Source organism: Carassius auratus, linkage group LG28B (genome assembly GCF_003368295.1).
Source record: "Carassius auratus strain Wakin linkage group LG28B, ASM336829v1, whole genome shotgun sequence".
In the NCBI taxonomy this organism is placed as follows: Eukaryota; Metazoa; Chordata; class Actinopteri; order Cypriniformes; family Cyprinidae; genus Carassius; species Carassius auratus.
The window spans coordinates 4,242,999-4,269,773 of NC_039293.1; the positions used below are offsets into that span (position 1 = coordinate 4,242,999).

The following is a 26,775-nucleotide window of genomic DNA, read 5'->3' on the forward strand; positions in this document are numbered from 1 at the left end:
TGAGAAAGGGACAGAAGAGATGAGACAGAAATGGTCTGGGAAGAATAATTTAGAATAGATCTTCCATCTTTCAATGAGTCAGAAATGGTTTCAGGTCTTTTTTTGCCTTTGTCCAGAGTGAAACTATATGGGCATTCACAAGTGTTGCAATATAGATAGATCGCACTTACTCACTAGCTGTTATATTTCAGAAAACACACACACACATTATTAGCTAGCTTCAACCTTTTCATCTGTTGATTTGAAGAGTCGTTGTCAACTGGCTGAGAACAAATTACTTTTCTGCACTTCACTTCACCTGAAAAATAACTGAAAGAAAACTCAGACTCTGAAAAAGACAACATTGTTTTCTGGTAAGTTTGGAGATAAATTAAGGTTATATTGCAAACTTATGCACATTTCTACTGATGTGATGAATGTTATGTAGAACCTAAAAAAAATCCTATTGGATTCATATATTTAGCATTTGTGAGACACTGTTGTGTTTCTTGTCTTTCAGCATCTGCTCTTCACTATAGATCTAAGATCATCTGAGGGATCTGACTGAATCAAGATGCTGCTGATCATTGAAGCTCTTCTTCTCATTTCAGCTGCTCTAGGAAAGGTAAGATTGTGTTCTAGTATGAATATTACAGACATGAATACTGATGATTGATCATTATGATCCCTGTTGCTGCAGGATCACAGAGCTGCTGTTAAAGGGAAGATATTTCCACTGGATATGGCGCTGGATTCAGTTGATGATCAATATGACGGATGCATCGGGAAATGAAACAACTGGTCGAAAATAAATATCTGAAGAAGGAACTTAATAACTCTAGAAATAATTTTAAAATAGCTTGGCAAGAGGGTGAAAAAAAACAGTAAGAAGCCAGAAAATAACTTGACCCAAAACCATTCAATTGCCATTTATGTGTATACTGGTGATAAAGTTTTTCGTGATTTCAACAATGAAACTCGTAACGGTAAACAAAACTACACAACCGAGCAATACAGTTGGTATTCACTTCACTTTCTGTTAACAGAAGCGGTACAGATTCTGAACCAAACACAAAATACATGCTATGATACTTATCGTCGTACCAAAGTTGAATTTGATAAGGATGTTCTGAACAAAGAGGTTCGTTTTGGCTCATTTACTTCTTCCTCTATTGATCGTGACAAAGGAGCAAAGACTTTTGGAACTGTCTCTTGTTTTGAGATCCAAACTTGTGAAGGTGCTGAGGTGACAAACTATTCAAAGCTTTCTCGTGAGAGAGAGGTGCTGATTCCTCCGTATGAGACATTTAATGTCACTTCTATTAGGAAAAAAGGAGATGAGAAAGATCTCTGGTGTGACACTGTGTACACTTTGAAAAACACTGGAAAAACAAGTAACCTGAACTATGCTTTATTCAGGAGACCAAACAAGACCAAAGATAAGTACCATGTTTTGCACTAGGCCTAACAATGTGCTTTGAATTCACATCAGTTCCACAAAAAGCAATATGATAAACATCAACATGTAAGCATGTTTTATTTCTTCAATGTAGTGCTGTGATTCTTTGTCAGAATATATCTATAATATATTTTCAGCATAATGAAATAAAGTTATTTTTAAGTGATTCAAGAGGCCTCAGATTAGTTTTTCATATTTCTTTTTTTTACACATCTTTTTCAATCACATTTAGTGAACAATTTAATCAGGATGTGCAATGTAGTCAATACTCTTAAGGCAGTGCAGCATAAATTGGCCAATATCAAATATTAAAAATAATTTACAATATTTAAAGTTAAAAGTATTTTTAATCTACTGTATTCTTTGACTTTTGTTAAATGAATAGTTTGTTAAAGAGGTGGTGATATTGTTGAATGGCTGTGTACTGTAGCATCTGGACCCATCAGAGACACATTTTCTTTTGTTATATTTAACAAATACTTGGTAACATCCCTCATTTTGTCACGATCATCAGCTGGAGTGCCCATGAACTCCTATAGAGGGCACTCCATTCAGGACTCTGGCATCTTGTATTTCCATTCCCAACTCCATTTCCCATAATCCTGTGCTTAGGTGTTCCCCATTACCACTCCCCTATATAAACTGTGTTTGGACTCTCAATCACTGCAAAGTCTTGTTTAGTTCTGTCTGGCATTTCTTAGCGGTTTCCTAGTGTTTGTTCTATCCTTCTGTGTTTGATTTTGGATTGTGTATAGTGACTTTGATTCTGTGCTGCCTGCCCCGATCTCTGTCTGGTATTGTTACTGATTCTGGATATCCCTTGACACATTTGATGCTGTTCCTGATTTCTGCCTGTCTGAGCATTCTCTAATAAACTACTGCATATGGATCCGCACGTCTCTGAGTCCTTGTTACTTGTCAAGGGCATCTAAGTCATGGTATTGAAGGTGGAGAGAGAACTGTAAATGCACTCCCCCAGCCTACAATTCCTGCCGGCCCAAGACTCGAACTCACAACTTTTCGATTGCGAGTCCAAGTCGCTAACCGTTAGGCCACGACTTCCCCATGACTTACAGAATGGCAAAACATAAGGAAATCACCTTCTGTTTCCAGGAGGCTCTAATAACTGCTGGACACCGAGAGCAGCTTGAAAAGGCCGCTGGACAGGGCTTTGGAAAAATAACTGTTTCACACAAAATCACTGTTACAAACAGCATATGTGGAACTTAATGAGAGGGACACTAGAGTTGAGGCCTTAGAAGGCCATCTGCATGCAGCCAGAGCTGAAGTCCAAACCCTAACTCAGCAATTCTGCAACGATAAAGAGGAGCTTGACACAGTCCAAAAAGAACTGAAACAGTTCTTCAGGCTGTACATGGACTCAAGTAAAAGTCACCCTGCTGCACGTCACACTGCCAGCAGTGTAAACCCCCTCACCTCTGTACTACACAGACACACGGGGTGAGAAAAAGCCTTCTGCTTGACACTTCACGTGGAAAGGGAAAAGGATAAATTCAGACAAATGCCACGTTCCTACCGGGAACAATAGTACCAGGAACTTTTGTCCCCAGGAACTATTTCCCTCCTTTCTGTGTTTCCATCGCGGCCTAAGTATTGGGAAGATTAGGCAAATAGTCTGGTGACGTAGGTCTGTGCACATGTCTCAATACAAAGTATGCTGATTTTGGCCTTGCATCCTCAGTAGTTACAACTTTGTGCATTTCTCTCGGGAGTGTGATGTCCGCGACAACGCAATTCTGCAAATAGCAACGTACTTGATAACATCAGTCAGCTTGCCTTGGCTACTGCAATTTTCCTCATTGTATATTTACAATAAAATGAAAAAGAATATAAAATACCACTGACTCCTTTCGTTTTCATTTAAACAAAATAATAGCAGCAGAAATGTACTTCACGAGTTCACCCTTACATCTAATCTGAAGGCAAATAGTAGGCATATTTTGGCGTGCTGTCCTGGGGGAGGGGTCCGGGCCCGGAGCATAGCCCGAACCCAAATAACTCCCCCTATCCCAATTTGGGATAAATAGATTAGAAGTGAGGAGTTGGGGTGGAGGAGGGTTGCCGAAAAACTGTCGTGGGACAGGAGGTAGGAAGACTGGATATATATACGCGTGCGTGCTATAAGATGATTAGCTAAACGAGATGCACCTGTACCAAATTGGATGATTATCTGATCGTGCTTCTCCCGAACTTTGTTAATAAAACCACATTTCACGAGTTCACCCTTACATCTAATCTGAAGGCAAATAGTAGGCATATTTTGGCGTGCTGTCCTGGGGGAGGGGTCCGGGCCCGGAGCATAGCCCGAACCCAAATAACTCCCCAAAAGAAGCTTAAAGCCATAGGACAGCAGCCAGAGAGATAAAATTTAGTTGCCCCCCAAAATATGCGTGTTGGGAAGAAAATGCAGAGCGACCTGGAGAGCCCGTGCAGTGTTCGACGAGAGCTGCGGCTCGCAACGTCTTACCAGCGAGCCCTCCATGCCGCTTATGGGAGGAGCACAATGCCAGATATCAAGAAATGAGGGACTCTTGCTGCCTCCGAAGGGAGCTGCGGCTCTGCTGCACCGGAAGGGAGAGTCCCTCTTGCGGCTGAGTACGAGGCGCGGTTTGTTGCATCTGATGGAGGGCTCTCACTGCGACTGAAGGGAGCCAGCGACTGTATCCCATCGGGAGGGAGATCCCTGGCCGCCATAGAGTATGCAACATAACTCGGACGGGGGGTTCACACTGCGACCGAAGGGAGCCGTGGGTCTGCTGCACCAGAAGGGAGAGCCCCGTCAGATGCTAAATAGGCAATGAGATTGGAGCCGCGGTTTGGCGCGTCGGATGAAGGGCTCCTAATGCAACCGAAGGGAGCCAGCGGCTGTACCCCATCGGGAGGGAGATCCCTAGCCATCGTGGAGCATGCAACATAACTCAGATGGGGGGTTCACACTGCGACCGAAGGGAGCTGTGGGTCTGCTGCACCGGAAGAGGAGCCCTAGTCCGATGCTGAGAAGGCAAAGAGACGCGACTGTTGGAGGGACTCCCGCTGCATCCGAAGGGAGCTGCGGCTCTGCTGCACCGGAAGGGGGAGTCCCCCATTGCGGGTTTATGGAGGCGCGGTTTTTTGCCTCTGAGGGTTCTCCCAGCCTCCGTAGGGGGTTCGCAACTCTGCAGCAGGAGTGCTGCCCCGGAGGGGAGAGCCCTGATTGACGCTAACTAGAATACGACTGTTGGAGGGACTTTTGCTGCGTCCGAAGGGAGCTGCGGCTCTGCTGCACCGGAAAGGCGAGTCCCCCTTGCGAAGCGAGGCATGGCTTGATGCGTCTGATGGAGGGCTCTCACTGCGACCGAAGGGAGCCAGCAGCTCTATTCCCCCGGGAGGGAGAACCCTATCCGCCCTTGAGCATGCAACATAACTCAGACGGGGGGTTCACCCTGCGACCGAAGGGAGCCGTGGGTCTGCTGCACCGGAAGGGAGAGCCCCATCAGATGCAGAATAGGCAAGAAGATTCGAGGAACGGTTTGATGCATCGGATGGAGGGCTCCTGCTGCGACCGAAGGGAGCCAGCGGCTGTGTTCCCCCGGGAGGGAGATCCCGGTCCGCCCTTGAGCATGCAACATAACTCAGACGGGGGGTTCACCCTGCGACCGAAGGGAGCCGTGGGTCTGCTGCACCGGTAGGGGAGCCCCGTCCGATACGGAGTAGGCAAGAAAACGCGACTGATGGAGGGACTCTCGCTGCGTCCGAAGGGAGCTGCGGCTCTGCTGCACCGGAAGGGAGAGTCCCCCTTGCGACTGTATAAGCGGCTTAATTTGATGCATCGGATGGAGGGCTGTCACAACGACCGAAGGGGGCCTGTGGCTCTGCTGCACCGGGAGGGATACCCCCATCTGCCGCTGAGCGCGCAGCGCAACTCAATGACAGATGAAAGGCTCACACTGCGACCGAAGGGAGCCACTGCCCAGCTGCACCGGAAGGGAGAGCCCTGTCCGATGCTGAAATAGGCAAGGAGATTGTAACGATGGCTGGAGGGCTCTTACTTTGGCCGAAGAAACGATAACTGAGAGGCTTCTATTATTCAAGTACACAACATGATTTAAGGAGGAATATATACAAATTTTTTTTTTTTTTTTTTTTTTTTTTTTTTTTTTTAAATGTCTGATGAACAACAACCGAGGGCATCTATCGGATTATGTGAGAGGCCCCTTTTGAGCTGCTTAAGATTAGGGCTGAAACGATTCCTCGAGTAACGCGATTACAAAAAATGATGTAGGCAAATTCCTCTGCTTCGAAGCCTCTTTTAATTTATTCTAAATCTCACGTCGGGTTCTTTCGCAATGAAATTTTTTTTTTTTTTTTTTTTTTTTTTTTCTTTTTGAATGAATTAATCAAAATAGGTAATTGCACTTACATCCGATTCACGAATTAATATCTCTAAATATTAAGACGGAACAGTGTTTAAATGTAAATCCTGCATGTTCTGTGTGTCTCTGTTAATGAATGGAGCAGGAGCGCGACTTCCTTTTTTACACACACACTGAAGCGCGCATTACTCTCACGGTAATTTCTGCGTCTGCTGTCTCACTAAATGAGGACTTGAACACATGAACAACATCTCCAGAACTGCTCTGACAGTCAGTTCATGAGCATTTGACTTTAAGTAAAACTAGCGTCACATCACATACACAGAACTGAAAAGGTACGTCAACCCGACTAAATAAAGGTCCGGGGTCCTGACATTTTATCCTACCCATCAGATTTACTGTGCATGCGCACATCAGTATAATTAAGCAACAACACATTTTGTTACTCGATTAATTTTTTTTTTTTTTTTTTTTTTTAATACCAGAGTCGTTGATGAAATGAGGGTCCATCGTGAATTTAGATTGGGCGTTCCGGAGTTAGACAAAAGCGAGCCTGATGAGGTTGAATTGGAGAATGGACATAAAATATATATTTTTATTTATTTATTTATTTATTTATTTATTTATTTATTTATTTATTTTTGAGGCTCTTGCGGCAGCGAGAATTGCGGCAGTAGGGAAGGATGGAAAGGGCTCCTGCGGGAGCAGACACTGCTATGGCAGTGGTGAAATATAGGTAGAGGCTCCTGCGGGAGCAGACACTGCTGCGGCAGTGGTGAAATATAGGTAGAGGCTCCTGCGGGAGCAGACACTGCTGCGGCAGTGGTGAAATATAGGTAGAGGCTCCTGCGGGAGCAGACACTGCTGCGGCAGTGGTGAAATATAGGTAGAGGCTCCTGCGGAAGCGGAGACTGCTGCGGCAGTGAGGAAAAAACAGAAAAGGCTCCTGCAGGAGCGGAGACTGCTGCGGCAGTGAGGAAAAAACAGAAAAGGCTCCTGCGGGAGCGGTCAATGCTGCGGCGGTGGGGAGATACAGAGAAAGCTCCTGCGGAAGGATGGCTGAAGTGAGGATTGACCATTACAGATAGATAGGGCATGTTAGGAGAGTTAGCTATGGTAGATTAGGAGTTTTAGTGAAAGGGGATGAGCTGGCGTTAGAGGGGTTGGCTGAAGAGGGTTCGAGATAGATATATAAATAAATAAAATAATCGGCCTGACCAATAATAGGTCTTGGTACCCTCTGCCTTCTGGCAAATCTGGAGCTGGAGGCCACTGAACAGAAAAATGGTTAGTAGCATGAGGGAGCGGAAGAGTTGAGGGCGCGTTTACGAATGGAGGCGGCCTCACGTTTGCTTCAGCTGCTGTAGCTGTGGGTCGTGGGAAGGGGCTGGGGTGTGTGATGTCTTGAAGAACCTGTGTAGCCTGCACTGCTAGCAGAAGTAACAGGATGGAAATACTGAGATGTGCAGGCCCGTGTTGCAAGTAAAAGTAGCTTCATGCTTGCTTTGGCTGCTGTAGTTGTTGGCTGATTTGACAATTGCTCAAACCTTGTCTGAATTAATACAGTCCTGTTGGAAAAGCATCTTTTCCTCTTGTTTTGGCCTTTGGGCCCTTTTAAACAGCCTCCGGAGCAGATAAATTTGGGATGCTGTTTTCCTGTTGTAGTATGGACTGTGAAAATAGAGGCTTTGAAACAATGTAGCATGTTTAGTTTTATAAACCATTGTACCAATAGACATGTCTATAGCAGTAACGTTAATTGCAGTAATTCAAATTCAAGCCGTTTCTAAAGACATTTACTTTGCATGCTTTTCATATAACAGTCCTAAAAAGACGATAGAAAATTTACTCACACTTGTTGTTCTGCAGCCAAACACGAGGCAGTAGCGTGAAAAATTCTGAATAATCATGCCAGTAAATGGTGAAATATGTCCTTAAATAATTGATCCTGCCGGAATAATTGCATGAAACTTATGTCTGTATCATCTCAGTGAGGTTTAAACATGCACAGTAAAGCAAATGTAATGTCTTTAGACATTTCGGTGTGGATGACAACTCTGCAAAAAGCCTGCTTCGTGGTTAAAAAGTGGCATCGTCGTCGGACAAAGTTAAGTCATAACGCCGTTTAACAAATTTTTGGCGTCTTCATAAGCGCATTCTATATATAACGTCTATTTAAATTGTTCAGATGAGCAAATCACGAGGTTTTCTTGCATGATTAGCATTTTAATTGTTTGGTCAGACGGTTCATATATTGATCTATATATTCACGTTCATAAATCGGGGATTAAACGTGGAATTTATCTTTTGTATGCTAAATATGTAAACAATATGTGCACAGTACCTATAACTGCGCTTTACATTTTGCAAGATTGACATGCTAAATGGCTAACTGACCCGGTTTACTCTCATCTTAACAAAATTGATAAGAGTTCCTTGCGTTTACGGACGACATGTATCTGTTTAATCAACTCGACATGTATACCGGTTTAGTCCTTTCGTTCACGAATGAGAGCTCTCGATCTCTGAGACTCATATGAAACTCGCTCATTGTGGATGACAACTCTGAAAAATTCTTCATGAATGAGTGTAAACCGAGAACGATTCGTTCGCCTAGAAGATTCATTCGAAAAAACGATTCTTTCACGAACGACATGCCACTACAACAACGCACGGTCTTCGCCGCTAGTGGAGGCAGCATCGAACTGCGACACGGCTGAAAAAGCGAGAGAGGTTTACTGCGCTGAGAACTGGAGCACGGCTGCGATCCAGCATTATAATAGAGCCCGGTCCTGGCGAGAAAATCGTGTTGCCGAGTGAGGCGAGCTCAAGGATTTGCACGAGCTTTTGGCCACAACGTGTGGCTTGGCGAGAAGAGCAGCTGACGCGATGACGCTTGTTGGTGTTCGGCGGATAGCTATCTTCGTCGGAAGGAAGATTGGGCCTGTGATAAGATGACGGACAGCGCGAACCGAATGCTGACAGAGCGAACCGAATGCTGACAGACGGTCTATGCCGAAAAACTGTCGTGGGACAGGAGGTAGGAAGACTGGATATATATACGCGTGCGTGCTATAAGATGATTAGCTAAACGAGATGCACCTGTACCAAATTGGATGATTATCTGATCGTGCTTCTCCCGAACTTTGTTAATAAAACCACATTTAGTTCAGGCATATGTGTATATATACAGTCATTACAATGAAATTAAATATTATATCAATTGCTTCTTTTTATTTTCATTTGAACATGTAGATAAATTGAATATAGACCAAAGATTACCTGTTAGATTTACCTAAAATGAATTATATTTTATGTTTAACCACTAAAGAGACATCAGAACCAGCGACACATCAAAAGGACTAGCCGAGGTGAGGCTTCTCTAATACACATTTTTAAATAGCCAGTCTTTATAAATAAACCACAGATTTGAGCTTTAAACAACTACATTCTCACCTGAAATACTTTTAAAATTAAATTTCATGACACAATAACAGTAATATTTTGAAAATTATCAGAATAAATGGTGGTTGAAATCACAATGCTGCTCGATCAATCAGCATGTTTAATACCCAAGTCCCACCCCCAAAAGTTCCAGAACTTTGAAAAAGTACTACCTTGCCAGCAGGGACTTTCTGAGGGTCATTTTTTTTTTTTTTTTAGAATTTTATCTAGACCCTGATTCCTGTGGTGGAAACACACTAAGTACCAGTCAAAAGTCCCTAGTTCCTGGGTAAAGTTCCAGCGGTGGAAGTGTACATAATGGGGAAGTCGTAGCTTAGTGGGTAGAGAGTTTGACTCCTAACCCTAAGGTTGTGGGTTTGAGTCTTGGGCTGACAATACTATGACTTAGGTGCCCAGCATAAATGGCTGGCCTGTGTGTGTGTCTAGTGTTTAGAGGATCAATATATATATAAAACAGCCTTAAAATTTGTAGTTGTGTAAAAAAAAAAAAAAAAAAATAGTGTCACCTAAAAACATGTTGATATGTGTGTTTATGTTTTTATGTTTTGTCTTTGAACTTGTATTATATCATGTGTTGATTAATTCATAAATTTACCATTACACATTTTGAGGATATCATTTATGATATCACTTTCATGTTAGACAAACAGGAACTCAAGGGTTTGTCCAAAGTGAAACCACACAAACATCAGATCTTCACAAGTGATTATGATCTAAACCATGTAGATGAGCTAAACACATCACAGTCACACTATTATTTCTTAAACCACATACACAGGAGGACAACTAATCATTAAATCACCATTTATGTGTATGTGTATATGGCAAATTCAATAAAGAAGTAAACAAAATTATGCTAACAAGAAATTCAAATGGTACTCACTTAACTTTCTGTTAACAGATGCTATAAAGAATTTATATAAAAACCAAATAGCATGCTATAATAAAATGTACTGAGGTCGAAATGTAACATTTTTTTTTTTTTTTTTTTACAGAGCATCCACTGATGCACCCACCTCCTGAGGACTGGAGTTCGGCAATGAAAAATCTAATTTTGGGGTCTCTCAAATTCTTTATTTTCATCCAATTCTTCAAATTTCACTTTGTTTTTAAATTGTAAGTTTGTGTGGTTTTGAGATCATGCTGGGAATTATACCTAAACCTAGAAGAATATATCTATTCTTTCATTTCCACCTATATGGGCTTTTTTATTCATTATTAAAATAATTTTTTCCCATTCTAGAAAATTCACAGGTATTTATGCATTATTTAAAAAAAGAATGTATCTAAAATACGCTTTACTGGATAAATCCCTAGTACTTTACAGAGCTTGTCCTTAACTTTTATATAAATGTACATTTTGTTTAGCCATTAAAGTTTTCTAGTATGGTAGTCATCATTTATCTCTTACACAAAATACCTTTCTGCTACTTTGGATGACACATAACCTTTCTCACCTTTACTCTGATGAAGCATCAGACCCGTTCTCACAAAAACCCCTTTGTAAGTGATTGTCACATTTCACTGAGAGGTTTAGTTATCACACTACCAAAACCACCTGGAGGTGTTGTGTCTTTTCTTTGTAGCATGTAACAATGAAGACTAAGGACTTAAATAAGCAAAACTATGTTTACTTAAAGTCAGGGCTGTCAAAACCTGTTCCTGGAGGGCCACTGTTCTGCAGAGGTCAGCTCCAACCCAAATGAAACACAGCTGAAGCTGATCAAGGTCTTCTAGGCATACTAGAGACAGGTGTGCTGTGGCAAGTTGAAGCTAAACGCTGCAGGACTGTGGCTCTCCAGGACCAAGTTTGGACACCCCTGAGTCCCTGACTCTTGGAGCAGTGTTTTACATGGATTCCATCATTTCTACAGCATTTGATCACTTCTCTTCCTCACGACACACTGTGCTACATCCACACAAAGCTGGAGCTTACCCCAATCAAATCTTTATTTCCCTTGTTCTAAAAAAAAATCCTGTCCAAACGATGTTGTATCAAGAAATATCTGCATCTACACAAAACCAGTGAAACCGACGATGTAGTATACATGCCAGATCACTATGTGGTGCTGTAATTTTGCCACAGAGATACACAAAAATGAAGAAGAAGACATGGAGCATGCATAAACCTTGCGCGCTGTATACAAACCATTGTTGTTGTTGCTCTTAAGTGATGTAGTGGTGTCTGACCAGGGTCGACACATGGGGTGATGACATTATAGTTTCCGAAAATATACGGATGGCCCCGTCCACATAAATACGCAAAGATGGCATTTTCAGATCTAACCACTCCGGTTTTAAAAAATAGTGGTTTCACCTCCTGAAAACACTGGATCCATGTGGACGAAATGCCTATCCAATAAAAAATGTGAAACGGGTCTCCGTGTGAATGGGGCCTAGTATCAAGAATGAACTGACTGAAGTATTTGTGTCTGCAGATTAATATTTCCTTGATGAGAATCTGCCCATCACAAAAACAAACCTGTTTTCTGGTAGTGATATGACAGGAACTGTCCTGTGTGAAACCACATACAAACCAGATGTTCACAGGTGTTGCATTATGAAGAGCTAAACAATTGAGCACTAATGCACCATGACCACACTTCAGCTATTGATTCCCACAATACACACAGACAGACATTTGTAATAGTATAAATAACCTTCCTCATCACTTGGCTTTTTGTCTGACTGTGAGCGACTGATCTGATCTTCTCCTCTCATCATTGCTCCTGAACTTCTGGAAAGTAAAGATAAAGAGACACACACTATTCTCAGGTAAATTTGGGGTCAGTATAGATCAAGGTCAATATATCAATGAACATCACAGGTTTAACTTCAAATTTGACTTAAAAAAAAAATCAACCTGACAGACAATACCTTAAGAATTTGGTGAACACTTGCTGTGATGGATTTAGTAATTGTGAAACTCTGTTTCTTGTCTTTCAGCATCTGCTCTTCACTAGATCTACAAGATCATCTCAGGGATCTGACTGAATCAAGATGCTGCTGATCATTGAAGCTCTTCTTCTCATTTCAGCTGCTCTAGGAAAGGTAAGATTGTGTTCTAGTTTTAATATTACAGACATGAATACTGATGATTGATCATTATGATCCCTGTTACTGCAGGATCACAGAGCTGCTGTTAAAGGGAAGATATTTCCACTGGATATGGCGCTGGATTCAGTTGATGATCAATATGAGGGCTGTAGAGAGAAAATGGCAGAACTGGTGGAGACAAAATATATGAAGCGAGAATTGTCTAACCCCGAATCTGATTTTGCACATGCTTGGAAAATTGCTGTAAAGAATCACAAGCCACCAGGAGAGAACTTGAAAAAGAAACATTCAATTGCTATTTATGTGTACACGACTTCAGGTTTTGAGGTATATAAAAAGTTTAATGAAGCTGATCGTAAAGACAAGAGAGAATACCAATACCAAACATACGATTGGTATTCACTTCACTTTCTGTTAACAGAAGCAATACAGATTCTGAACCAAACACAAAATAAATGCTATGATACTTATCGTCGTACTAAAGTTGAATTTGATAAGGATGTTCTGAACAAAGAGGTTCGTTTTGGCTCATTTACTTCTTCCTCTATTGATCGTGATAAAGGAGCAAAGATTTTTGGAACTGTCTCTTGTTTTGAGATCCACACTTGTGAAGGTGCTGAGGTGTCAGAATATGCCAAGCTTCCTCATGAGAAAGAGGTGCTGATTCCTCCGTATGAGACGTTTGAAGTTACTGCTGTCAGAACAAGAAGCGGTCAGAAAGATCTCTGGTGTGACACTGTGTACACTTTGAAAAGCTCTGGTAAGAGAAGTGACCTCAACTGTGCTCTATTCAAGAAACCAGCCAAGACCTTAACAAAATACTATGCTGAGTATAGAATAATGCTTTAAACCTCCACATGAATCAGTATAAAAATGTTTTCCTCTCTGTTTAGTTCAGGAAACACAATTTGTGCATAATAAAGCTCATTTTAAGTGACCCAATTTAGTTGACTCAAAGTGGGTTTTTTTTTTAAATGATACTTAAATCCTTTTGCATCACATTACTCAACAATAAAAAAAGAACCCATTCATTGCTATAAAAGTGAATTTAATGAACCTACACATAGAAGCCTGATAAAAACTTAGAGGCCTTTGCATCTGAACTCTTCATGTATGAAGAGCTTGGGAGCTAAATGACCATTAGCTGCTAGAATTGTGCAATGAGATGCATCTCTTCATTTGAGGAGTGTCTGTCCATTACATTAGTCACAAATTGTATTGCTAGCGATCTGTTACATGTAAATTGAAAATATTTCAGAAGTAATCAATTTTATTTAATAATGAAATTGAATCCAGTTTCTTCAGTCCAGTTTTAATGGACTTATTATAGTCCCATATATTAATTTAATTGTGTAGAAACAATTTTCACAATTTAATTAAGCTGCGGTAGGTAACTTTTGACGCTCTAGCGGTTAATAAACAGAACTGCTTGCGTCTTGCGGAAGAACATCGTAGCCGGAACTACTTCTCTCTGTTTATGTCTATGAAGAATCACAAAGGTACTGGGTTACTCCGCCGCGGTGCCCCCGAATCAATCGAAAATAGTCTGAATATAAAAACTTCTTATAGGTGCACCCTAGTGATTGAGGACAAGCTAAAACCATAGTTACCTACTTCAGCTTTAAGTTGATAAAACAATCTGTGTGTATGATTTTGAAATATATATAGGAAGTCAGGTCTACTATTACTCATCTCAGACAGACAGGAACTCAGAGTTTTTCCTAGTAGAAACCACAAAGACCTTCACAAGAGTTGCATCAGATGCGCTTGATGCACCAGGATTAATTCAGCTATAGTTTCTTATTTAATAAAATTTTTCTAAATACTAATAACTTCAAAGTACTTAATATTTTTCATCTTAGTCATTTTGGAGATTGGGAAGAGCTTCTGTCATGCTGGAGTTTTTCTGGTTTTCATTTTGCAGAAGAGTAAAGCTTGTGGTTTTGTTGTGGGCGGCCTCATTAACACCATGTCATTAAATTAGCAATAAAACCTGAACAATGATGAAACTCTTCTTAGGTGTTCTTCTTAGAAATAATTAAATAAATGTACTTCTAGGCCTACATGAAGCTCATATTACTTATCTTGAGGAACAGAGAGTTTGTCCCACATGAAGCCACAGATCTTCGAAGCCTGCTGCATTGTCAGATGGACTTAATGCAACAAAACTAATGCAGCTCTATACTGATCTCACTGTCAGATTTGTTTTTGAATGTTAATATTAGCTTTGTAATACCATGAATCTGAAAACTGCATAAAGCAGAGGCTTTCAGTGGATACTATAGTGCACACATGATTGGCAGATATAATCTACTTCTTGCTAAGACTAATACCTAATTTACAGAGTAGGTAAATATCAGATGTTGATAAAAATCTGTTAACAACTTCATTTCTTCTACTCATTCCGGTCTCAACCTCATGGCACTGACTGAGACTTGGATCAAACCTGAAGACACTGCCACCCCCGCAACCCTCTCCACTAATTTCACTTGTACCCACACTCCTCGTACCACTGGGAGGGGTGGAGGTACTGGTCTCCTTATATCAAATGAACGTTAATTAGATCTTTAGCCATCGCCTACAGGTAATGGTTCATTTGAATCACATGCAATTACTGTAACCCACCCTGTTAAAATCCACTTTGTTGTCATTTATCGTCCCCCAGGTCAATTGGGAAACTTCTTGGAGGAGTTGGATGTGCTGCTATCAAACTTTCCTGAAGATGGTACTCCTCTGGTACTGCTTGGTGACTTCAACATCCACCTAGATAAACCCCAGGCCATGGGCGTAGGTTTGGTCTCAGCTTTGGTGGGGACACCCCATAACACCCCCCCCCATCCCCCCACCCCCCGGAATTATTTTGTTGTAAGATACCAGTGATTTAATGGTGATTTAGTATAACTGTATAATCTCGAAAATGCACTCTCAAAAAATAAAAATCTGAGACTGTGTAATGCTGTGAGAGACAGCCCTTGTAACAAACCATCCGCTCGCTGCTAGTGCAAGCACAAAAGTAGTCTCGGCCCGCACGTGTAGTCTGTCAGATACCCCGCCGCCAATGAAATTACGGCGTTTCTTGTACTGTCATCGTCCTGGCCATTAGAGTCGATCCAAATAACAGTGCAAAGATCCAAATAGCAGTTCAAAGGAGCTCGCTAAATATTGGTGGGGACAAATTTGTCATCTCAAAATATTGATAGGGACTAGTACCTAGCGTCCCCCCCTAAACCTACGCCCATGCCCCAGGCTGCTGACTTCAAAACTCTGCTCACCTCATTTGATCTCAAGCTAGTGTCTACTACAGCGACTCACAAATCAGGCAACCAACTGGACCTCATCTACAAGCGCTGTTGCTCTGTGGACAACTCTTCAGTTGCTCCACTGCACACCTCAGACCACTTCCTCATTACTACTAACCTAGCACTTACTCCTGAAGCGGCACACCCTCCAACGCAGGTCACCAACACTCCAACAACCTCCTAGACAGCCACCAATCTGGCTTCAAAAGTGGCCACTCAACTGAGACTGCTCTGCTCTCAGTTACTGAAGCCCTGTGACTAGCAAACGCAGCTTCAAAATCCTCAGTACTCATCTTACTGGACCTGTCTGCTGCTTTTGACACCGTTAATCACAAGATTCTCCTGTCCAGCCTAAGAAAGATGGGCATCTATGGAACCGCACTCCTGTGGGTTAAGTCGTACCTCTCTGACAGATCCTTCAGTGTGACTTGGAGGGGTGATGTTTCTAAGTCACAACACCTTCCTACTGGGGTTCCTCAAGGCTCAGTACTTGGACCACTTCTCTTCTCAATCTACATGATGTCATTAGGATCTGTCATTCAGAAGCATGGCTTTTCTTATCACTGCTACGTTGATGACACCCAACTCTACTTCTCATTCCAACCAGATGAACCGACGGTAGCTGCTCGCATTTCAGCCTGTCTGAGTGACATCTCTAGCTGGATGAATGACCATCACCTTCAGCTTAACCTTATGAAGACAGAACTCTTGGTGATTCCAGCTAACCCATTGCTTCAACACAACTTCTCTCTACAGCTGGGTTTGTCAACCATTACTCCTTCGAGGACAGCCAGAAACCTAGTTTCAACCTAGAGTTGTGATGGATCATCAGTTAAGCTTCACAGACCACATTGCTACAACGACCCGGTCCTGCAGATTTGCCCTGTACAACATTAGGAAGATTAGACCCTTCCTATCAGAGCAAGCCACCCAACTTTTTGTCCAAGCTCTTGTTCTCTCCAGACTGGACTATTGTAATGCTCTCCTGGCGGGCCTTCCTGCATGTACTGTCAAGCCCCTGCAATTGATCCAGAATGCAGCAGTGAGGGTTGTATTCACTGAGCCAAAAAAAGATCACATTACTCCTCTCCTCATCAGGTTACACTGGCTACCAGTAGCTGCTTGCATCAAATTCAAGGTAATAATGCTTGCCTACAAGACGACCACTGGCACGGCACCAACATACCTAAAGACACTGGTTAAATCTTATGTGCCCTCCAGAAGTTTGCGCTCTGCAAGTGAACGACACCTTGTGGTGCCATCCCAAAGAACTTCAAAATCACTCTCACGATCCTTCTCCTGGACTGTGCCCAGCTGTTGGAGTGACCTCCCAATCTCAATTCATACAGCTGAGTCTTTACTCATTTTCAAGAAACATTTAAAGACTCATCTTTTTCGCCAGCACTTAACCAACTGATACTAGCACTAATACTGATCCATGTTGCTGCATGATCACAGAGCTGCTGTTAAAGGACAGATATTTCCATTAGATTTGGCACTGAAATCTACTGATGACAATTATAACGGCTTTACAAAGGAAATGGTGAATTTGCAGCTTTATTTTCTCAGATCTGCGAAAAGATGAGTCTCTTCTTGATTGTTAATTTCATTACACTAAAAATTTGGCTAGCTAGCAGATAATAATAATTTGATTAAAAAAAAGTTTATTTAGACCTCATAAATAAAATGGCTTTAACCAGTACCTGAAGGGTTCTTCAGCTTGTAACAATAGCAAAACCCTTTTTAGTGCTAAATAGAACCTGCTAAATAGAACTTTTTATAGGGTTCCATAAAGAACCAGGCTTTGAAAATGCTATATAGGACCTTAATGGTGTTATAAACAAAAAATTTTTTATCATAGTTTATTTTCATTATTATCAGTATATTAACATATTTATATCATTTTAATATTATCTGTATATATTATTTATTAATATGTTATTTTTTTACTCCTCTATCTGTCTGTTATTACAATAGTCTGCAGTGGCTATTAGACAACCTGTCAATTAGGTACTTTAATTTTTTTTTAAAGACGTGAATTTGTACCAAAAATGACTGTGCTCTAACAACAGTTATTAGCAGAATACATGAATAAATGACATTTGACACTGAACATAAATAAATACTTAAAGAGGTAAAACAAAATAGAAACTGGAAATACTGAATAGAAGACCAGGTTTCAGTGAAATACTGTATTTCAATAATCCTCTATGATGCCTGTAAGTCCATCATTATGTGTATTTTGGTGTGATTGAGTGGCCATTTCTCTTTGCAGATGATGAAGTTGTAGGATGTGACAGCATCCTTCCATTTGTTTCTATAAAAACAAAATAAAACAGGACTATAAATTAAATATTTTTGTTACATAGTGTTGAAGAGGAGATTAGTGTCCTTAACTGAACAGGGCTGGTCACTTACATGTTCTCTTAAACTGAAAAGATCGGGTTTTACATCAATCATCGTTACTGCTGTTTACATCCCCCCACAAGCAGACACCGGCTTAGTTTTGTCTAAGCTTCACAATACACTCCCTCCAAAATAAAAAAAGGTTCGTTCAAGAACCCCTGGTGTAGAGGGTGGTGACGCACTTGTCTGCCCACTCTGAAGCCATGCTACTGGTGGATCTTGATGATGTAGACTGGGACATGTTTCGGGCAAGTTCATCTGACGTCAGTGAGTTCACGGATGTAGCAATAAGCTTTGTAAACATGCTAACCAAGCAAGCAACTGAAACAATAACTATAAGGACCTTTTCAAATCCGAAACCGTGGGTAGACAGAATAATCCGTGCAGCAGTAAACAAATGCATACTTTTGTCGGGAAACATGAGCGAGTACAAAGCATCGTGCTATGCTCTCCAACACGCAGTAAGAGCCGCCAAACACAGATACAGGGAATGAATAGAGTCTCATTTCCAGCTCAATAACTCCCAACGCATGTGGCAGGGATTAAGGACCATCTGTGTCTTTGGAAATAAATCCTCTGCAGAGGTGAGAGCAGATCCATCACTGGCTGATGAGCTAAACTCTTTCTACGGCCACTTTGAAAACAATCTAAGCAGTGCGAGTCTGCCGATCAGCGCGTCAGGAAGCAGAAGTCAGATCAGCGATCATCATGCGATCACCGTGTCAGAGGACGAGGTTCGGAGGGCTCTAAAGCGAGTGAACGTCAGGAAAGCAGCAGGACCTGATGGGATTTCTTTCTGTGTTCTGCGGTCCTGCGCTGATCAGCTCGCTGGTTTGTTTACATCCATTTTTAATGAGTCTCTTGCTAACTCGGTGGCTCCCACCTCCTTTTAAAAATCTGTCATCATCCCTGTGCCTAAGAACAATGAACCCTCTTGTCTGAATGACTATAGTCCAGTTGTCCTCAAATCAATAGTCATGAAGGTCTTTGAGGGACTGATTAAAAACTACATCTGCTCCTCCATTCCAGATACTTTGGACCCTCTTCCATTTGCTTATCGCCCCAACCTTGTCCTGAATTCTTCACTCTGCAACTGGATTCAAGACTTCTTCTCCGGCAGACCTCAAGTAGTGAAATTTTGCCAGCTCACCTGTAACTCCATCAACCTGAACATAGGATCCCCACAGGGCTGTGTCCTGAGTCCCCTGCTCTACTCTCTCTACACACATGACTGCGTTTCTTTCCACAGCTCCACATCTTTTATCATATTTGCTGATGACACTGTGGTTCTGGGCCTGATTCACAACAATAATGAGACCGCATACTTGGATGAGAAACTGACATCATGGTGCCAAGACAATTGTCTCTCTCTAAATGTGAGCAAAACTAAAGAACTGATTGCAGTCTTCAGGAAGAGACAGCAGCGGCCCTACACTTCTCTTATGATCAGCAGGACCCCTGTGGAGAGGGTGAGCAGCTTGGTGTAAACATCTCAGAGGACCTGACATGGACTACCCATATTCAAACACAGGTAAATAAAGCCAGGCAAAGACTGTACCATCTGCGACAGCTGAGGAAATTCAGGGTCTCACCAGCCATCCTGAAAACTTTATATTCAGGGCTATAGAAAGTGTATTGACTCAGTGTATCTCAGTGTGGTATGGGAACAGCTCCAGTCAAGACTGCAAAGCCCTGCAGAGAGGGCGCTTAGCTTCCATCATCTGCTCTTCACTATAGATCTACAAGATCATCTGAGGGATTTGACTGAATCAAGATGCTGGTGATCATTGAAGCTCGTCTTTTCATTTCAGCTGCTCTAGGACACCGGGAGATAACTTGACAAAGAATAATTTAATCGCTATTTATGTGTACACTCAGAATATGATGTATATAAGAAGTTTAATGAAGCTGATCGCAAAGACAAAAATTAATAAGACAAGAATTAATAAAAAAAAAAGCATACAAATGGTATTCACTTCACTTTCTGATAAACAATCACTTTGACTGATCACTTTTTGATAAACAAACTTAAGTAAAATTAAAAAAATACATCAAATCACAATTATACCCAGTGGACAGCAGCAGAGGAGCACTTATTGGCTTATAAGTCATTAATTCTACCTTTTCTCTGTATTTTTAAATTATAAAATCACAATTATAAAATATCAAATCATCAAGAAATCAGATTTTGTCTGAACACTTTTTTTGTGTATGAAGTAAGAGAAGTCACAGTTTTTTCTTCAGTTTGCTACGAAAACACACAAAATCACTGAAGTTGGTCAGTTCCATATGCTAGAAAAGTGGAAGTGGAATATATACATTTTCTGTATAAAAAAAGTAGACTTAACACCTGTTACATTTGTTAATAGAAGTAAATTTTGTATGCATCTTAACTCAGGCTTAGTGCTTTACTGTCAAATCTTTTTTTTTTAATAAACAAAACAACAAGAAACGAACATGAAATATTATTAGTAACTGCACTTATTAATAAAAAACCATTAGTAATTTTATGATTAAATTATCTTTACTTTGAATACCCCCACACATCAGCCCCCAGTGCTACCAAATGTGCTCCTGGCGCCACCATCTGCAGAACTTAGTGGTGCTGGTGCCACTTCTCTCAAATGCTAGTCTGGTGCCCTGTAGATGATCTTCAGACAATAAAGGTCAAAAATATATTTTTGTGATACTGTCAACCATTGCCATGTAGCACAATGAATGAATGAATAGTGTGGACCTAATACAGGAAGTGAGGTCATATGTTTGCTGAGCTCTTTGATAAACTGACATGGTGATCTGAGAGTACTTGTGCTGATTGGTTACAGCACCACCTACTGGTACTTGCCTGACATTATGCCATCATATAGAGTTCAAGCCAAGGTAAGTGTTGTTTTAAAAATGCACACACAAATTAAACAAAATACAAATGTGCAAAGAAGTGAAACTAAGCAGCAACATATGTGAAAACAAAGTTATTGAAGTTCAGGTTTATTGCACAGAATCCATAATGATTTAATTTTCATAACTGACTGACGAGTGACACTGACAACTACAACTGACATTTCTTAGCTATCTGAAAGCTACCAGCCAAGCAGGTTTTCTTACCTTAGAGGCACACAACCGGGAGATTGTGGTCTACTGGTTGATGACGTAATCCTTCTCAGTCATTTCAGTGGTTTTGAAACAGAATTTCATTGGCCTGCTATAATAAGTCAAAACTGTAACATAATTGAATTTTCTTATTCTTATTTTATTATTATTATTAAATAGGTCACATTACATTTTTTATAGATTTCATTTAAAACATCCTTAGGCTGTTAATTGAAACCTGCTCAGAGACAGCAAGAAATATTTACACCTCATGTAAAAATATGTCATTTGTTACACACACACACACAAATATTTAAAATTAAAACAAGCCAACTTCCTGATAGTTTGTTTTGTCATCTGAAAAAAACAACAACAATATTCTCGGCTAATTTGAAGGTAGAGTAAAAGTTGTTGAACAGTTTGCTGTTACAGTCATAGACTTAGCAGTTTTTGAACTACTGTTGTGTTCATCACTAGATCATCTGAGGGATTTTACTGAAGATGCTGCTCATTAAAACTCTTCTTCTCATTTTACCCGCTCTAATACAGGTAAACTTCATGCATGAATTTAGTTCAAATATGAATATTGTTGACATTAAAATAGACATGGAGCATGAAAACATGATCATTGTGATTCCAGTTGCTACATGACCACAGAGATGCAATTGAAAATGAGATATTTCCATTGGATATGGCATTGAATTCTGTTGATGATCAATATGATGGCTGTACAAAGGAAATGAAAAATCTGGTCAAGACAGTATATCTGGAGAAGGAAATGTCTGAGTTTTGGCAAAAAGGTGAAAAGTATTATAAGGCACCAGAAGATAACTTGGCACAGATCCATTCGGTCGCCATTTATGTGTACACAAGCTCAAATGCCACAATGTATCGCAATTTCACTAATGCTGTTTATGCTGATAAAGAAAAATACAAAAATAATGCTTTTACATGGTATTTTCTTCACTTTTTGTTAACAGAAGCAATACAGATTCTGAACAAAAAACAACATAAATGCCATTTGACTTATCGTGGTACAAAGGTTAAATTTGATGGAAATGTTCTGAACACGGAGGTTCATCTTGGTTCGTTTGCATCCTCATCACTTAATCGTAAAGTAGCAGAAGAATTTGGAAATGCATCTTGTTTTTGAAATCTACACTTGTGAAGGTGCAGATATTGCAAAATATTCAATGTATCCTGATGAGAGAGAGGTATTGATTCCTCCATATGAGATGTTTAAAGTCACTGATGTCAGGACAAGGAGTGATCAGAAACATCTCTGGTGTGACACTGTGTTCACTTTGAAAAGCTCAGGAACAAGAAGTGACCTGAACTGTGCAGTGATATTTGTTGCAGACAAGTGGCAAGATGCACTTCTTTTTTCCATATTATTTTCCTTTTCAGTCTTACCATATTTAAATTGCTTTCTGTATAATGTGTCATGCTTTATTAAATGTACCATCTGGTTTATTTTATTTGCAAGTGTTTACCTGCTAACCAGTTAATTTTTACATTCTACATTGTAGTTAGAACACATCCAGCTTTTTTATTACCATACAAATTAAAAGCATATCATTTTCATATGATATTTCTTTTATTTGTCTACAAAATAAATTATGATCAATATTCAAATTTTCCATTTAGTAAAGAAGTAAATTTGTTCCAGTTGTACTCATGTCAGGTAGAGTTTAATCTCATGTTTAATAATCAAAAGTAGCATAAAAATTATATTTACAGTAAGTCATATGTTTTACATTTACATAAAGTTATGTGCAATATATTTTAAAAAATTTTAAAGTCGGTTTAATGTAATTAAATTTTAAATTAGTTGTAAAAGCAAGCAGATTATATTTAATAATTCAAGATGTAACTTTAATTTTTAAACTGAAAAGGTTGGATTTTTATGTTTATTTTTTTTAATTCCCTAAAAGATATCATTCTAAATAATTTTCAGCTCTTAATTTTATTCCTGTTCTTTACTATATACATCTGATAATTTGTCATTACATAGCAGGGCATGTAGGAGTAAAATAACCCTCAGTTCATCTGTAAATCCCAGAAAAGTTGAGATGAAAATGAATCTTTAAAAGTTTTAAATTTCATTCAAATTTCAAAATTTTGCAGAATAATAATAATAATAATAATAATAATAATAATAATAATAATAATAATAATAAAACCATTAAAAAACACTCTTATGCAGTTGCTAATTGTGGTGTCAGAATCATGGCCATCGTTTCATCCCAAATGTCTGACAAAATAGGATTGAACTGCAGAGTTTCATGACAAAAGTTTGTATTTAGAATATTTTGTCAGATCGGCACTTGAACAGCTGTTGATTTTAAAACCAATACATTTCCAAACTCTTCTGCTTTTGTCCAAGCCAGAGATGCAGACATTTTCTTATAGGCCTACAACTTTTGAACCACAATAATTTAATTTATTTTGTTTAGTTCAGGTTTTTGTTTAGATTGGTATCCCAGCTAACAGGGAAAGTTCTCAAAACTTTGGTTAGTGTTCCAGCAAAATTCTCTCAAAGTTAACCTAAGAGAAAAACTAATGTTTAAAAGTCAAGTGAAAACTAAGGCAGCTATGACTGGGCCAAGAGAGCTGTTAGGCCTAATGGTGTCTGTTACATGTTTTTGCAGGTATGTAAATGGCTCATCAATGTTGATTTATTTTTCTTTCTTTTCCATTTTTGTATTGTTCTTATTGACTGACAATATGGTTAATGCGCTTACTTGGTCACAAGATGTTCTAATGAGAGGCATGCCTGTGCTGAGAGAGCCGTTCTTTGGCCTGATCATCCTGTTATGTGTTTTGCAGACACTGGAAATAAATCACAGACACAGACTGTGTAATTTTTTCCATCACTTGGTCTCCTGATTCCTGTTCTTCTCCTTTATGCTGGAATATTATGCAACATTGTAGAAAACTGACTGGATAAATATGGTTATTACATTCAGAATTGAGTTGAGAATGACTAAATTTCCATCATTAAATATTTTTATGTAAATTTTGCCCACTCCTGCTCTGCATAAATTGGATATGTAGATGGATGGTAATATAAAAACAGTTGTAATCACAGGAAGAAGGAGGCGGGATCTGGTGGACATTTAAATAAAACTTCCTGCTTCCCATTTCTCCTCCATCAGTTTGTCGCCTCGCCTCGCCTCACCTCACCTCACCACACCACAGCCAAACCGTTCTAAAAAAATATCAACTGTTCAGGATACCCCCATGTAACCTGATAGCAAATGCATATCACAGAGATGTCTATTTGATGTCTGCATTTACATCTGCAAGATTTTTTTTTTTAAAGTGTTTGCTCATCTGCCATACGTCTAGATGTTATGTCTTTAAAATGTTAAAGATTTAGAATGTATGTAAAACTGTCATCTTACAGACACCTGTCAGATGTTTGTACACAGTAGACACTTTCCAGATCAAGTGATCTTGAACAGACATCTTGCAGATGTACATGTGCTATCTTGAGTTGGCACTTGACCACTTACACGATGCATTTCCTGTGTTTAAACCTGTGTTCACAGAGCTTTTTTTTTTAATTCTCAATACTTTGCATTTAAAATAAACTTCTAAATGTTTGTTCAGTAGTCTCTATGACAAATGACTACTACTTCTTGGATGCACATGCTCTCAAATGGGCAATACCTCAAATGTTTTTTGAAACACACTTACTGACATGAAGCCCTGAGTGCACTTGTGCAATGTGACACCTACTGGTTATTCTCTGTAAACATTTTTTAATGAAATTCAATAATCATGATTCATCCTCCCTATATTCCTAGAGAAATAAAATAACACAGATAAACACAGTTAATGTACAGTTAATGTACAGATTTATGTACACATTCCTATATATTTTTACATATAAACATTTTTAAAAAGTGATAGTGTCCGAGGCTTAATAATAACATTGCTGACATTACTACAGTCACAAACTGATGTAGAGTAAAACACTTAAGTCATGTCAAGCTTTTTTATACTGTTTTTAACCAGCAACTCATGGTTTGTCCAGTGTGAAACCACACAGACCTTGACAAGTGATGCATTATGATGAGCTAAACAGTTTAGTTGGGGTAAAAGCATCAAGATCACACTTCAGGCGCTATGTCTCACAGATATAAAAAGGCAACTATAACCTCATCTCTGTCTAAAGAGTCATCGTCATCTGGCTGTTAGCATCTGCTTTTTCTGATCTTCTAGTCTCATTGCTGTTCCTGAAAGCGACAAACCAAGGAAGAATCTGACAAAAAAAAAAAAAAAAAAAAGAAAAAAAAAAAAAGGACAATATTCTTAGGTAAGTTTGGGGCTGAAGTAGCCTACAAAGGTCATTGCGAAAATCTATGCACATATTATTAACACTGGAGTGAAAGATTTAGTGTATTTGTGAAAAGCTGTTGTCTTTCAGCATCTGCTCTTCACTATAGATCTAAGATCATCTGAGGGATCTGTCTGAATCAAGATGCTGCTGATCATTGAAGCTCTTCTTCTCATTTCAGCTGCTCTAGGAAAGGTAAGATTGTGTTCTAGTGTGAATATTACAGACATGAATACTGATTATTGATCATTATGATCCATGTTGCTGCAGGATCACAGAGCTGCTGTTAAAGGGAAGATATTTCCACTGGATATGGCACTGAATTCAGTTGATGATCAATATAAGGGCTGTAGAGAGAACATGGCAAACCTGGTGAAGACAGAATATCTAAAAAAGGAACTCAAAAACTCAGATGAATTTAATAGGGCTTGGAAAAAAAGTTCGGAATTTATAAAGCCAGAAGATAAGTTGACAGATAATCATTTAAAAGCCATTTATGTGTACTCTGATTGTCAAGTATTTAAAGACTTCAATAATGATGCTCGTTCTGGTAAACTAAATTATGAAAACAAGTCATACAAATGGTATTCACTTCACTTTTTGTTAACAGATGCGATACAGATTCTGAAGGAACAAAACAAATGCATTAAGACTTATCGTGGTACAAATGTTAAATTTGAGGAAAATGTTGAGAACCGGGAGGTTCGTTTTGGTTCATTTGCATCATCGTCTCGTAATCAAAAAACAGCAAAGTCTTTTGGAACTGAATCTTGTTTTGAAATCGAAACTTGTGAAGGTGCTGAGGTGACAAAATATTCCAAGCTTCGTCATGAGAGTGAAGTGCTGATTCCTCCGTATGAGAAGTTTAAAGTCACTGCTGTCAAGAAAAAAGGTCAGGAAGGTGCTTGGTGTAACACTGTGTTCATTTTGAAAAGCTCTGGTATAAAAAGTGAATTAAACTGTGCTCTATTTAGGAAACCAACAAAGTCCATAAAAAAATACTAGGTTGTGTACTGAGCTGAACCAAGTGTTTTGAATACAGGGCCTGAGACTTTTCCCCCTCAGTGTAGTTCAATGCTTCAAGATAATTTTAACAATTAAATAAAGTTATTTTTGACATAACTAAATAATTTAGAGTGAATCTATTTTTCTTCATTTACCGTCTTTTTGCATCACATAACTGAACAATACTGATTAAAGTGTTGGCCATGTAGTAAATAGTCTTTTAGGAAATACAGCATATATTGCAAATATTTAATATTCTTTAAAAAAAAAGTGCTGCTTGTTTTGTTTACACAATTT

General features: G+C 39.5%; 2 protein-coding genes and 1 pseudogene across 6 annotated transcripts; all 3 read left to right on the plus strand.

Moving 5' to 3' along the window:
* LOC113067794 (NAD(P)(+)--arginine ADP-ribosyltransferase 2-like) lies at positions 1-13,266 on the plus strand. 4 transcript variants are annotated; one of them, XM_026240262.1, is made up of 3 exons: positions 1-353; positions 12,223-12,327; positions 12,403-13,266. In XM_026240262.1, exons 2-3 carry the CDS (start codon positions 12,277-12,279, stop codon positions 13,180-13,182), a joined length of 831 nt encoding a protein of 276 aa, XP_026096047.1. In that variant the 5' UTR covers positions 1-353; positions 12,223-12,276; the 3' UTR covers positions 13,183-13,266. The 4 variants fall into 4 exon arrangements, 3 of the variants coding, with proteins under 3 accessions (XP_026096047.1, XP_026096045.1, XP_026096046.1); XM_026240260.1 differs by lacking the exon at positions 1-353 and adding an exon at positions 377-604; XM_026240261.1 differs by lacking the exon at positions 1-353 and adding an exon at positions 11,974-12,051.
* Positions 11,971-26,603, plus strand: LOC113067798 (T-cell ecto-ADP-ribosyltransferase 1-like). Of its 2 annotated transcripts, none has more exons than XM_026240269.1 (3): positions 11,971-12,051; positions 25,564-25,668; positions 25,744-26,603. In XM_026240269.1, exons 2-3 carry the CDS (start codon positions 25,618-25,620, stop codon positions 26,476-26,478), a joined length of 786 nt encoding a protein of 261 aa, XP_026096054.1. In that variant the 5' UTR covers positions 11,971-12,051; positions 25,564-25,617; the 3' UTR covers positions 26,479-26,603. The 2 variants fall into 2 exon arrangements, with proteins under 2 accessions (XP_026096054.1, XP_026096055.1); XM_026240270.1 differs by lacking the exon at positions 11,971-12,051 and adding an exon at positions 25,324-25,452 and having other exon boundaries at positions 25,583-25,668.
* On the plus strand, positions 18,242-24,343 carry LOC113067555 (ecto-ADP-ribosyltransferase 5-like; annotated as a pseudogene).
* Positions 26,604-26,775: the final 172 nt, after the last annotated feature.

What these genes read in the sequence shown, in the direction of transcription:
- LOC113067794 (XM_026240262.1), top strand. Translation starts at nt 12,277, where the DNA reads ATGCTGCTGATCATTGAAGCTCTTCTTCTCATTTCAGCTGCTCTAGGA. An exon ending in TTTCAGCTGCTCTAGGAAAG is followed by an intron (nt 12,328 to 12,402) that starts GTAAGATTGTGT and finishes CTGTTACTGCAG; the next exon opens with GATCACAGAGCTGCTGTTAA.
- LOC113067798 (XM_026240269.1), top strand. Translation starts at nt 25,618, where the DNA reads ATGCTGCTGATCATTGAAGCTCTTCTTCTCATTTCAGCTGCTCTAGGA. An exon ending in TTTCAGCTGCTCTAGGAAAG is followed by an intron (nt 25,669 to 25,743) that starts GTAAGATTGTGT and finishes ATGTTGCTGCAG; the next exon opens with GATCACAGAGCTGCTGTTAA.